Consider the following 13,563-nt stretch of genomic DNA (forward strand, 5'->3'; position numbering starts at 1 on the left):
CCCCCCCCCGCCAAAAATAAAAAATAAAGAGCTACCCAGTTTGGTCTTGAGAGAATCCAGCAAAGAGTGATAGCTGTGTAGCCTGAGTAAGCCTTCCTTATAGGGTAACATTTGTTTTTCATTTTTTTATTTTAATTAAAATTTTTAAAATTGAGAGAAAATAGATATGTAGCATTATATTAGTTTCAGGTATACAACATAATAATTTGATATTTGTATACACCACAAAGTGATCACCACAATAAGTCTAGTTATCAACAGTCATCATACAGTTACAAAAAAATTTTTTCCTTGTGATGAGAACTTTTAAGATTTACTCTTTGCAACTTTCAAATGTGCTAAATATTATTGACTATAGTCACCATGCTTTACGTTATATCCCCATGACTTATTTATATTGTATATCTAAGGTTTTTTTAAGTTTATTTATTTTGAGAGAAAGACAGAGAGAGAGAGAGAGAGAGCAAGCAGGGGAAGTCAGAGAGAGAGGGAATGAGAGAGAATCCCAAGTAGGCGCTACACTGTCAACACGTAGAGCTCAACGCAGGGCTTGAACCCATGAACCGTATCATGACCTGAGCCAAAATCTGGAGTCCTGATGCTCAAATGACTGAGCCACCCAAGCGCCCCTATATATATAAGTTTTTACTGCTCGATCCCCTTCACCTATTTCTCTCAGTTCCCAACCCTCTTCCCTGCTGGCAACCACGAATCTGTTCCCTGTATCTATGAGTTTTGTTTTGTTTGTTCGTTTAGGGTTTTTTTTTTTAGATTCCACATATAAATGAAATCAGGCAGTATCTGTTTTTCTCTGACTTATTTCATTTAGCATAATACCCTCAAGGCCCATCCGTGTAGTTGCAAATGGTAGGATTTCCTTCTTTTTAATGGCTTTTTTTGTATATATACCACATCTTCTTTATCCATTCATCCATCAATGGACACTTAGGTCGTTTCCATATTTGGCTATTGTAAATAAGGCTGCAATGAATGTAGGGCATATATCTTTTTGAATTAGTGTTTTCATTTTCTTTGGATAAATACTCAGAAGTTAAGTTGTATGTAGTTGAAGAAGCTACATACTGTTTCCCATAGAAGCTGCACTAATTTACATTCCTACCAACAGAGCACAAGCGTTCCTCTTTCCCCACATCCTTGTCAGTACTTATTTCTTGTCTTTTTGATACTAACCATTCTAACAGGTAGGAGGTGATATCTCACTGAATAGCATTTCCCTCATAATTAGTGATGTTGAACATCTTTTCATGTGCCTGTTAGCCATCTGTATGTCTTCTTTGGAAAATGTCTGTTTAGATTATCTGCCTATTTTTTAATTGGATTGTTTGTTTTTTTTGCTATTGAGTTGTAATGTTTGGGGTTTTTTAAGCAATTTCATTTTCAATGTTATAATCACACTAGGATTTTAAGAAAAAATTTAAACACATATAAACTTCCTAATCTATTATTTTCTTTTTGTTTTCTCTTCCAGCCCTTATTCATTTACATACATATTTTATAGAGTTCTACCACAATATTCTATATTTTACATTTTTACTTCTTTATGTCATGTTTTCCATATTGCTTATCTTTTAAACCATAATTTTAAATGTCAAATTAATGCATCATAAATTGCTTCCCCAATCTCCCATTGTTGGGGAGATTTTTCGTTATTAATAACAAAGTTATAAAAACTTTGTACAAAAAGCTTTTTCTTTTGAATTATTTCTTCATGATAAATATCCAGGAGTAAGATTCCTGATCAAAGACTAGAACATTTTTCTGGTTCTTGGTACACACTGTCGTAGCACTTTCCCAAAGGATCTACTAATTTTAATGTCACTTGCCTTGTGCCAGCACTGGTTTGTGCAGGATTTGCTAATTTTCTAGGCATAACATACTTTATTGTGCTAATTTGCATGTCATTGACTACTAACCAGGTAGACATTTTCCCATGTCTGGGATTGTTATCTATTGTCTTTGGCTGTTAAGGATCCTCTTTGTCTTCACAGACCAGGAGCTGAGGAATATGAACCTTGACCCTCCTAGTGCTTCCCTGGATGATCACATCCAGACCTTCGAGTCAGATACTGTCCAAAAGACGTAAGTGTTCAAAGCTGTAATGATATGGACTGCTCTACTTTTATTTCATTTTTTTCTTTTTTCTTTTTAAAGTAATCTCGGGGCGCCTGGGTGGCGCAGTCGGTTAAGCGTCCGACTTCAGCCAGGTCACGATCTCGCGGTCCGTGAGTTCGAGCCCCGCGTCGGGCTCTGGGCTGATGGCTCAGAACCTGGAGCCTGTTTCCGATTCTGTGTCTCCCTCTCTCTCTGCCCCTCCCCCGTTCATACTCTGTCTCTCTCTGTCCCAAAAATAAATAAACGTTGAAAAAAAAATTTTTTTAAATAAAAAAATAAAAAAAATAAAGTAATCTCAACGCCCAATATGGGGCTCGAACTCATGACCCTGAAATCAAGAGTTGCCTGCTTTACTGACTGAGCCAGCCAGAGACCCCTCATTTTTGTTTTTAATTATTTCATTTCTGTTTTTTCTAAGCATGAAGATTCTCAGGCTAACTGCATTCCCTAACAGCCAGAATTGTTGTCTAAGAAACGGATTCTTGGGGAGAATTATATTGTGACATGTTTCCTACATAAGCCATATTCTTTGGCTGGGTGGGTGAAAAGTGAAGTTTAACAGTGTGGAAACAGCTTTCTCCATTTGTCTACATAACTGAGATCTACAGACATGCCTAGTAAGGTGATTTCTGTCAATTCAACTTGGTTTCTCCTCTACACGTTCACTCCGCTTTGGGTAAAATAAATAATACTTAAAAATACTAAAACTAATTGCTAACATGTAGTAAGTGCTTCCTATGTGCTCACTATGTCCTTCCAATGAGCTCACTAACCAGCAGCTCGGCCAGTCAGCTCCAGTCACTTCACCTAAACCCCATTTGGCAGTGGCAGCTGGAACTATAGCCTATTGTGACCTCCCATGAGCATCAGTGACTTGACAACTGACCTCACCTGCCTCTTGATGTAGGTGTCCCCTCCTGAGTCAAAAAGGATTTATGATCCCTAGGAACAAAGAAAGAAAGGCACTTGATGGGGGAGGCAGCTATCTGAAAAATTCCAGTTTTCAACTTTTATACCTCAGTTTCTTCCACAATGGATTTAAATGGCTTACAACAACCTCATCAGCAAAAAACAAAAAACAAAAAACAAAACAAAAAAAAAAAAGCCAAAGTGAGATAACCAAAAAGAAAAAAAATCTTTAATCCAGAGGAAAAGAAAAAAGAATATCAACAGCCAACAAAAGTAATTAGAGTCATTGTGACTAAAGATCAGACTTCCAGATTTGATACAGAGATTCCTGAATGTAAAAACAAAAAAAGGAGGAGGAGGAGGAGGAGGAGGAGGAGGAGGAGGAGGAGGAGGAGGAGGAGTAACACAGGTTTGTGGTTCTCATTTGCAGCATACCTGTTCCTCAAGGGAAATAAAGATTTTCCTAGCACTAAATTCTAAAGGATACACTTTCTGTGGGTTTTTATAGAGTGACATTGAATGATTTAAAGACCCATGTGTTTACAGGAAATTCCGTTTTTACCTCATGCAACAAATATTTCTCAAGTTTCTATAGTAAGACCCTGTACTAGCACAGCACAATGAACAAAATATTGATTTGGCTAAAAAATAAAATGCCCAGAACCAGGCTTGGCACACAGTAGCTGCTGCTGCAGCTGTTACTGAAACCACATAGCTATTTCTTAGTGACCTTTTTACCCAGAGAACATAAGTCAGTTATCCTCAAGGCAGATAGTCAGTGACTGCAATTCTACAAGGGATCACACAAACACAGCACATGACCTTTTGGTGGCTAGATTTGACCAAGAATAGAATTAAAAAAAAAAAAAAAAAAAAAAAAGAATAGAATTCAGAGGGCATAAAAGAATGGATGGATAGTTGCATGTTCCTAAGACTATTTTTTAATCAAATTTTATGTATGTATGTATTTATTTATTTTTCAGGAATAGAATTTAGTGATTCATCATTTACATATAACACCCAATGCTCATCCCAACCAGTGTCCTCCTTAATGCCCCTTGCCCTTCCCCCAACCAACACCCCACCAGCAACCATAAGTTTGTTCTGTGTATTTGGGAGTCTCCCATGGTTTGTCTCCCTCTCTGTTTTTATATTATCTTCCCTTCCCTTATGTTTATCTATTTTGTATCTTAAATTCCACATATGAATGAAATCATATGATATTTGTCTTTCTCTGACTTATTTTGCTTAGCATAATACACTCTAGTTCCATCCACATTGTTGCAAATGGCAAGATTTCATTCTTTTTGATTGCCAAGTAGTTTTCCATTGTGTATGTATGTATATACATATACATCTATATATACACGACATCTTCTTTATCCATTCATCAGTCAATGGACATTTGGGCTCTTCCCATACTTTGATTATTGTCAATAGTGCTGCTATAAACACTGGGGTGCGTGTGCCTCTTCGAATCACCACTTTTGTATCCTTTGGATAAATACCTAGTAGTACAATTTCTGGGTCATAGCGTAGTTCTATTTTTAATTTTTTTTGAGGGACCTCCATACTGTTTTCCAAAGTGGCTGCACCAGTTTGCATTGCCACCAGCAGCGCAAAAGTGTTCCCCTTTCTCTGCATCCTCACCGACATCTGTTGCCTAAGTTGCTAATTTTAGCCATTCTGACAGGTTTCAGGTGCTATCTCATAGTGGTTTTGATTTGTGTTTCCCTGATGATGAGTGATGTTTAACATTTTTTCATGTGTCTGTTAGCCATTTGGATGTCTTTTTTTTTTAAAGTGTTCATGCCTAAGACTCTTTCTTAAAGGTCATGTATTTTTCAGCTAAGCCTTTGATAGAAGAAATTTCAGTTAGATAACCCTATGTCATTCAATTAAAGGCATAGATATGCAACCACAGGGAGACAAACTATTTCTTCTGCCCCCTAAATTGAGGATTAAGCTGGAGAGAACCCCAAAAATGAAGACTCAAATTTCTAATCTCCCTTATTCAGGGATGTGTTGAGAAAAAGAGGGTTGCCCAAGTGTGTAAAATGCCCAACACAGTGCCACAGAAACAATGTTTGTTCACTTTTCCTTTTCCTTGTCCACTAGTTTTGTGGGGATTGTTTTGTTTTGTTTTGTTTTTTAGTTTGGTCCTGTTGTTTTGCTCTTTCTTAAAGTGGCAGAGATTATGATGTACATCATCTACAAAGAAGACTCCCAGGACACGAGTCCCTAGAGAGGTTGGGTCCTAAAGACACATCTCTTCTTCCAAGAGGAAGAGAAGAGAAAACTGAACCAAGATCATTCAACCACCAGGCACTAGCCAACATAAATGTAAGTGTAAACACCTACCAGCTTGTTCCAAAAGCCCTGCCTGGATGTTGCTCTCATTAGGGGTATCATGGACAGTTGTATGTATTGCTTAGTATATACACAAGGGTACCTACAATGGGGGCATGTGAGAGCTGAAATCCATTCTGTGGTTAACAAACCATGCCCTGAACCCCAGAATTGGGCTGCATCCTTCTGAAGGATGGGGTGCCCATTTCTAATTTTACAAAGGTGCTAATAGAAAACTTCAGTTTTCCTACACACACCACTTCTGACACCAGATGTATGGAGTCTTTTTCCACATCGATCAATTCTCCAGCTCGAAGGACACCAGTTGGGTATCCAGTCCTTTTTTTGCGTGGGGGAAGGGATGTCTGTCCTACAATTCAATTCTGACACTACCTGGAGTTAGCACAGACTCCACAGGTTAAGGGTAAGCTCAGTCCTACAAGACTGCCCCAACTTCAGACACTAGTCACAAGTCCCAGGTTGTCACCTGTACTTCTGACCAACAAGCTATAAATAGAGCGTTCCCACAACCCCTTCTTCAGCTTTGACAATTTGTTAGAATGGCTCACAAAACTCAGAAAAACATTTACTTACTATAATTGATTTATTACAAAAGATATTTTTTTAAACAGTTTTAAGTAATTTCTACACCCAACTTGGGGCTTGAACTTACAACCCCAAGATCAAGAGTTGCACGTTCCACTGACTAAACCAGGCAGATGCCTCTCACAAAGGATATTTTAAAGGATACAAAGGAACAACCAGATGAAGAGATACATAGGGCAAGGTCCCAAAAGCAGGCGCTTCACTCTCCATGGAGTTTGAAGTGTGCCACTCTCCTAGCATGTGGATGTGTTCACCAACTCAGAAGCCATCCAAACTCCTTTGCTTCAGGTTTTCATGGAGGCTTCATTACATAGCCATTGACTGATAAAAGCATTGGCAGATGGTACTTAACTCAACCTCTAGTCTTTTCTCCCTCCTCTGAGGTTGGGAATGTTGAGCTGAAAGCTCCAAACCTCTAATAACATGGTTGGTTCCCCTAGCAACCAGCAACCCCCCCACCTTAGGTGCTTTCCAAAATCATCTCATTAATACAATCTCAGGTGTGGTTGAAAGGGGTTTGTTAGTGGGGCGCCTGGGTGGCTTGGTTGGTTAAGCGTCCGACTTCGGCTCAGGTCATGATCTTACGGTCTGTGAATTCGAGCCCCGCGTCGGGCTCTGTGCTGACAGCTCAGAGCCTGAAGCCTGTTTCAGATTCTGTGTCTCCCTCTCTCTCTGCCCCTCCCCTGTTCATGCACTGTCTCTCTCTGTCTCAAAAATAAATAAACGTTAAAAAAAATTTTTTTTTTTAAAAAGGGGTTAGTGAATAACAAAAGCCACTCTTTTCACATTTATGCTCCAGAAATTACAATGGTTTTAGGAATTCTGTGCCAGAGACTGGGGATGAAGACAAGTATATATTTCTTATGTCAAAATATCACAGGTACTAAGGTACCCATTCTGCCATCCTCTCTTTGGAGGAATCTCCATTGTTGTCCCAGCCTATAGGGAAAGGTAAAGACTGACATGGCTGTGGTCATCTGCTTGAGAAACTTCTGGAAAGTTAGCAAATGATGCAAAAGTGAATAAAGCTGGCTTTGATTTAAACTAGTTAAACATTAATTGTAGCAATAGCAATCTATCAAAGTTGAAAAGTGCTTCACTTTGATCCACCTCTGTAGATCGTGATTTAGCATCCAAGAAGGGGACAATCATAAAGTGTATTCTGTTCCTCTTTCCTCCTATGACATTATACCTAGCAGTTTTAAATGAAAGGCTGAACCTTAGGATCTCCTCACCAGCTCCATTCTAAGACTCGCTCTCCAGCTTCATGTGGAACCCAGAAATTCCATTCTAAGCCATTCTGTCTTGTTCAACATAGTCACCCTTTGATGGGTTTTTTGTTTGTTTGTTTCCTACTCATATCATGGTCCTTTCCTTAATTTTTCACCTCTAGGAGATGGAGTTGATTGGCAAAGACAAGAGAAAGAAAAGAACCAAGACAGACAAGTCCAAGGCACCCCAAGGGGAGAGAGAAGGAAAGGTCCACAGGAAAGCAGAGGCTTCTGTTGGTAAGGGAGTGTGCTCTTGAGGAATGACCCAGGAAAAGACACCTAATGGGAGCTGAGAGGTGTCACAGAGAATCATCATGAATCTAATGAGACAAACTACCTAATTTTGAGTCTTTTTTTTTTTAATATATGAAATGTATTGTCAAATTGGTTTCCATACAACACCCAGTGCTCATCTCAAAAGATGCCTTCTTCAATGCCCATCACCTACCCTCTCCTCCCTCCCACCCCCCATCAACCCTCAGTTTGTTCTCAGTTTTTAAGAGTCTCTTATGCTTTGGCTCTCCTGTCTTTTTGACTACCTTGGCCAAGACAGTATTGAAGACTTACTTCATGTGAGTATCTTAGGAGATAGAGAAGAGGAGTGAGGAAACCAGGGTTACCCAGAGACCTGTGATCAAGAGAGGAAATAACAATAGCACCTATTTACTGAATACCCACTGTACTAAGAGCCCTGCATATATGACATCATGAAATCCTTAAAACATCTCCATAAAGTAAGTGCTATTATTATATCATGTAGTGGTTGAGACTTGACAGAGATTGAGTGGCTTGCATAACACCAAACAGATCAAACAGTAAAGTGGTGGATCCAAATACATGCTCTTACCATGGTCTCTATGAACTAATAACTGTACCATAATTTGAGAATTGGGCAGTGAAAGCATTGGGAAGGGGAAGGATAAAACCAGCTCTGAATTATTACCCCAGTTACCATTTTTCTTCTTGGTTCCCTGTGTTGCACCTTACTAGAAATTTATATTCCCATGCTTCTGAAAACTTTCTTTAGCCTAAAATTTACACCTGTTCTTTCCTGGCCACATGATTCAGAAGACAAATCAAAGGTTGTCAGAAAGGATGACACTGGATCATCTCCTAGGCTCAATCTATTTTTGAGATTTACTTTTTAAAGTCTTGCTGACTTTACATAGTTGTAGCCCATAACTTGGTTTGCATTGGCAGGACTGGGAAAAAGAAATACTTGCAGTCCCCAGAGGTGAATTGAGGAAGAGTTCTTAGAGTATGGAAGGCTTAAGCTTTGCCAGGTTACAAAGCTTTACAACCTCAAGCCAGACTCTTGAGACAGGACTTTCCATCTGTATCTGTAGTTTTTCCTCTGGAGAGTCTTGCCTCTACCATAGGTCAGGGTGAAACAACTTTTTTTAGTAACAAGACTATTGAATTACAGTTGATCCACATAGGATAAGGCAGTTTCTCAAAGGGTGGTCTGTGCACTACCCTTCTCAAAACACTTGGAGTGCTTGTGAAAATGCAGGTTCCTACAGAGTCCGACTCTAGGAGTGGGGTTTAGTAATCTGCACCCCAGGTAATTCCATTGCACACTAAAGTCTAAAAGCTACTGAAAAGGATACAGAGATCACATTTACTTAGCTACACTTCTGTCTCCCCAATTATTCTCCTCCAGGAAAGTCAAAGGAATCAAAGACTGAAAAGAAATCAGGGCTAATTCCCAAAGAAAGGAATCCAAGAACCAAAAGGAAAAGGATACGGAAGGAAAGGAATCTGGAAATAGCAGCAGAACTGAGTGGGCCTAATATCATTAACTCTAAGGAAATAGAAGACACTTCAGATAGAGGTTTCTCTCCTTCCAGTTCTCTTGTAGAGGACCCTTGGCTTTCCGCCAAGTATGATGCTCCGGAGAGCCAAGTGTCCATAGATGGAAGATCATCACCCGTGCAGACTATACCTGTCACTAGAAACACGGAATCTAAAGAAGAAAGAAGCTATGATGACCCTTCCAAGGTGAGGTCCAATATTCTCAGCTTGGCCAGAGAGATTTCTGTTCTCACTCGTACAACTGCAGATGTGGGAAAAACAGCCCCAAATCATATTGCAGTTGTTGAAACAGCAGTACTACATAATGGTTTTATTTGTTCTACTTTGATACCTTCTGACCCTTTGAGAAGCCAGAGCTGATCCAAGACACAATTTGTCAAAGCCCCTCTGAAATGATGCATTCTGTGAGGCCCCCAAACTGCCACAGCATATACTCATCCCTTAAAGAGCAGGAAGTTGGCACAGGCCTCACAGTCACAGGGAAAGGTGGGTTCTGGCCATCAGAGCCAAGTACATGCATATCCCTGACTTGGCCTAGAACTAAATCTTTGCCTGCCTCCCAAAGGCTATGGAAATTTCTCCTTTCCTGATTTGCTTTTCTGTGGCACACAGCCGTGCCACAGGCAGTTTATACACACGTGTCTGTCTTTACAAGGTGCTTTGGCATATAAAAGTAATTTTGTTCCAGGAGCCTTGATTCTAATGTCAGGTATTTAAGAGAAAAAACTGAGTCAGTGTAAGGAATATTACCCTTGAAAATCCCTGCAGTGAATCAAAAATAATACCATACAGATACATCTCTCAATAAGACCAACCCAACCAATTTTTCCTCTGCTCTTGGGATAAATCACAGTTTTTCCCACTGAGATGAAGGTGCCAAACTGCATTTAGAGGTCTTGTTGTAGGGGGGAAGAGAGTATCTTTAAACACTACAATTATACCCACAGCTAAACCACTATGGTTGAACTCACGTAAGTTACATGTGTGTATGGTACAACTCTGCTGAATCTCATTTAATCTTTACAGCCACACTTGTGAGCCAGATGTAGTTATCCCCATTTCAGAGACCTAGAAACTGAGGCTTGGAGATAAGAGACCATTTCCAGAAGCCACACAACCATAAAATGATAGAGCCAAGACTTAAGCCCAGGTCCTTTGGCTCTAAAATCAGGGTTCTTGTCAGTTTTAAATCATTATATTTTTCTTTATTTTATAATCCATGGTCTTCCAAAAGGATTTCAGAAAGATCTTGACTTTATAGTTCCCAATATTCCCAGCTGCCTAGACTATGGAATTCTGCTCTACACCACAGATGAAAATTTTAAGCTGTGGGTAGAACATTCCTGAGCCTGCCAGAGAATCAGAATTTCTTAGCTTTATCGTTAATCCATAGTACTGTTCTGCCTCTGCACAGGCTAAAAAGCCAGGAAGTTTCACCCCAAGTTGGATACACCGAGCTCCCATAGAAGAGTTGCATTCAAAATTGCCCTTGTGGCTTCTGACTATGGCGGGGACGATAGGGAGAAAAAGAAAGCTAAAACACTCTTCACATAAACCGAGGGAACCTTTCACTGAGAAAGTGGGTTTGCATGGGATTAAATGTAAGTCTAACACATTTATATCTAAAACCGTCCCTGGTAAGATAGCCTTTGTCTAGAACCTGTGGGTCCCAGGGCTTCACTAGGATCACCTGAGAAGCTTTTTAAAACCAAGGCCTCCCACCTAGATATTCCCATTGAATTGGGGGGTGGGGCCTTGGCCTCAAGTAATTTTTAAAAGCTCCTTACGTGTCTGTAAAGTGCAGCTAGCGTTGAAAACTCCAGACATATGATGTGTCAGACATTATTTTGGCACTTTCACTAATTCAATTAATCCCAGTAACAGCCCCAAGAAGAAGACAATGTCAGGGAAATTAAGTTGTGACCTCCAAATCCTGAAGCAAGTAAGAAACTTGGACCCAGGCCAGTCAGACCCCAGAGCCCAAGCCAGAGGCTGCGGTCTGTGGGGAAAGCACTCAATGACTCCATCTCTGATGAGAGACAACGTACCCGGTGGGGTGGAGGAGGGCTCACCCTTGAGACACGCTCTCCCTTTCACTAAAGAGCACTCTGGTTCCACAGACCCTCCTCGCCAAGAGAGAGCAAGAAGCTTCCAGGGACAGGCTGCGAGCAGAGAGGGCTGAGATGAGACGCTTGGAGGTGGAGAGGAAGAGAAGGGAGCAGGAAGAGCAGAGGCAGCTCTTGCAGGAGCAGCTGGAGAGGGCAGAGAAGATGAAGGAGGAGCTGGAGCTGGAGCAACGCGCCCGCGCGGAGGAGATCCGGTGGGTGGAGCAGCGGGAGGCTGTGGCCACACCAGGAGGCAGCGGGAAGAGGCCGGGGTTAACCTCCACCAGGGACAGAGTTCGTTCTGAGGCTAATGCCTGGTAGTAAAACAGCACATCTCATTTTCCTCTGTCCTCAGTTATCCTAGGAACAACCTGGCCCAAAGATCAGGTGTGGTGTCCTGGCCATTAGAGTCTTCCTGGGAGGGCTTGGTGACACAGCCCAGCAAACGTTTGTTGAGCCCCTACGACTGTCCGCATTGCGCTAGATTCTCTCAGAGGCATTGACTCATCTAATTTAATATTCTTCTGTGAGACTGGAGTTTCAAGATTCATCTTGTAAGAACGGAAAATGAAGCTCTGGGAACTTAAGTCCCCTACCCCCAGAACACAGGGCTGTCTGGTGAAACTTCAGGCTTCTGGTTCCGGGCTGGTTGTGCTCTTGCTTCTGCTCTTTACTCAGGCTTCCCTTAGAAACCCCACTGTCCTCTGAATGGGATGCTCCGTGTGGCCTGTAGCTGCAGGGCCTCCACCAGGGGCACTGCCTGCCAGCTAGTCTCGCAAGGTTGCCCCCGGGCTTTCCGCCATTTCCCTGACCATCTTGTGGGTTTTCTCAGGCTGAGGAAACAGAGACTCGAAGAACAACGGCAGCGGCAGGAGGAGGAGGAAAGGAAGCAGCAGCTTCAGTTGCAAGTGGCCCAGGAGAGACTCCGGCAGCAACAGGACAAGCTCCGGAGGAAACTGCAAGAACTGCAGAGAAAAAAGCAGCAGGAGGAAGCCGAGAGGGCTGGTGAGGGACGTTCTGGAGGAATCTGCATCTCCTGTCTATCTGGGGCAGAAGTATTTTTATCCCACTGTGGGTGTTCACTTGAATCTCCCCAGAGTTATTCCTATCTAGGCCTAGTGTGTGAAGCACTCTAAATGTATAAGCTATTTTTTTTTCAAAGTGATTAATATGTGTGACTGCAGTGAGTTGAGCTAGAAGATCAAACTAAGACAGACTCACTTGTGGAAATGACTCTTGGGTCCCGCTCCCAATTCAGTCATCTCCCAAACTGGGATTCTGCCCCTCCCATTGCCCTTTTAGCATTGCTGAGGAGGTGCCTAAATTGGAGACATAGCCCTGCCCCTTGCTTCTTTCCCTAGCAGATAGAAACAAAACATCCGGATCGCTTCAGGGCAGCCTTTCAGGTGCTTAAATGTGGAATCTCTACTGCCTCACTTTTGAGGAAGTGGAAGGAACGTCAGTAGATGACACTCTTTATACGCTGGTCAGTCCAGCTGAGTAAGCACCCGGTTTCTCCAGACCCCAATCTGACGCCCCTCCCCAATGATCTGCATACCACCTGTGAGTACCCCAGGCTCTGGAAAATTCTCCCCTAAGGTTTTGTACTAATTGCACAGTGTAGGTGCTTGACACTTAAGGACTCTTAAACTTATAATTTAACCCCAATATGATCCCCACAGAGGATCTGGCAGCCTGCTGGCAGGTAGGCAGCACAATCTCATGGGGAGTCCCTGGGAATCACAGTGAGAGAACTGTTTTCTCCAGTAATGAGACCCCTGATGAGCCTACCCGCTTTCTATTCTGCAGAGGCTGAGAAGCAAAGGCAGAGGGAATTGGAAATACAGTTAGCAGAAGAACAAAAACGCCTGATGGAAATGGCTGAAGAAGAACGGCTAGAGTACCAGCGGAGGAAACAGGAAGCAGAAGAGAAGGCTCAGCAGGAAGCAGAGGAGAGAAGGCAAAGGGAAGAGGAAGCAGCAAGGCTGGCCCTGGAGGAAGCTATGAAACAGGTGCAGGAACAAGCCAGGTAGGGGCTATTTGGGCAACAGTTGCCATAGGGGGATTGTTTCAAGGTCTTGATTCCCTGGTGCTAGTACTACACTTGCACTGCCTTTGGACAAGTGAAGTTCTCCCACTTTCCATAAGCATGTTTTGGAAGAACTAAAAAACAAAAGGCTCTTTTGCTGCAAATGTCACAGAATTGCTTCATGGCTTATATAACTTGTATTGAAGCTAGGAGTTTAGATTTCATCTATCTCAGCCCTCTGGTTTACAGATGAGAAAACTGAGTCCCGAAGAAGGGAAGGATCTTGATCAAGGCCCAATAGTGTTAGAGGCAGTACCAGGACCACATCTTAGACCCCTGATTCTGA

The 13,563-nt window shown here is 41.9% G+C and overlaps 1 protein-coding gene across 4 annotated transcripts in view; it reads left to right on the top strand.

Annotated features, from left to right (window-relative positions):
- Window positions 1–13,563, top strand: part of KIAA2012 (KIAA2012 ortholog) — a 109,677-nt gene that overhangs the window by 92,805 nt on the left and 3,309 nt on the right. For all 4 annotated transcript variants that reach the window (XM_045480773.1, XM_045480776.1, XM_045480775.1 and 1 more), the window contains 7 exons: window positions 2,010–2,100; window positions 5,229–5,385; window positions 7,391–7,505; window positions 8,932–9,269; window positions 11,204–11,403; window positions 12,021–12,193; window positions 12,998–13,217. In XM_045480773.1, coding sequence (XP_045336729.1) covers window positions 2,010–2,100; window positions 5,229–5,385; window positions 7,391–7,505; window positions 8,932–9,269; window positions 11,204–11,403; window positions 12,021–12,193; window positions 12,998–13,217 — 1,294 coding nt within the window. The remainder of the gene's footprint in view (window positions 1–2,009; window positions 2,101–5,228; window positions 5,386–7,390; window positions 7,506–8,931; window positions 9,270–11,203; window positions 11,404–12,020; window positions 12,194–12,997; window positions 13,218–13,563) is intronic.

This window comes from Leopardus geoffroyi, chromosome C1 (genome assembly GCF_018350155.1).
Source record: "Leopardus geoffroyi isolate Oge1 chromosome C1, O.geoffroyi_Oge1_pat1.0, whole genome shotgun sequence".
Lineage (NCBI taxonomy): Eukaryota > Metazoa > Chordata > Mammalia > Carnivora > Felidae > Leopardus > Leopardus geoffroyi.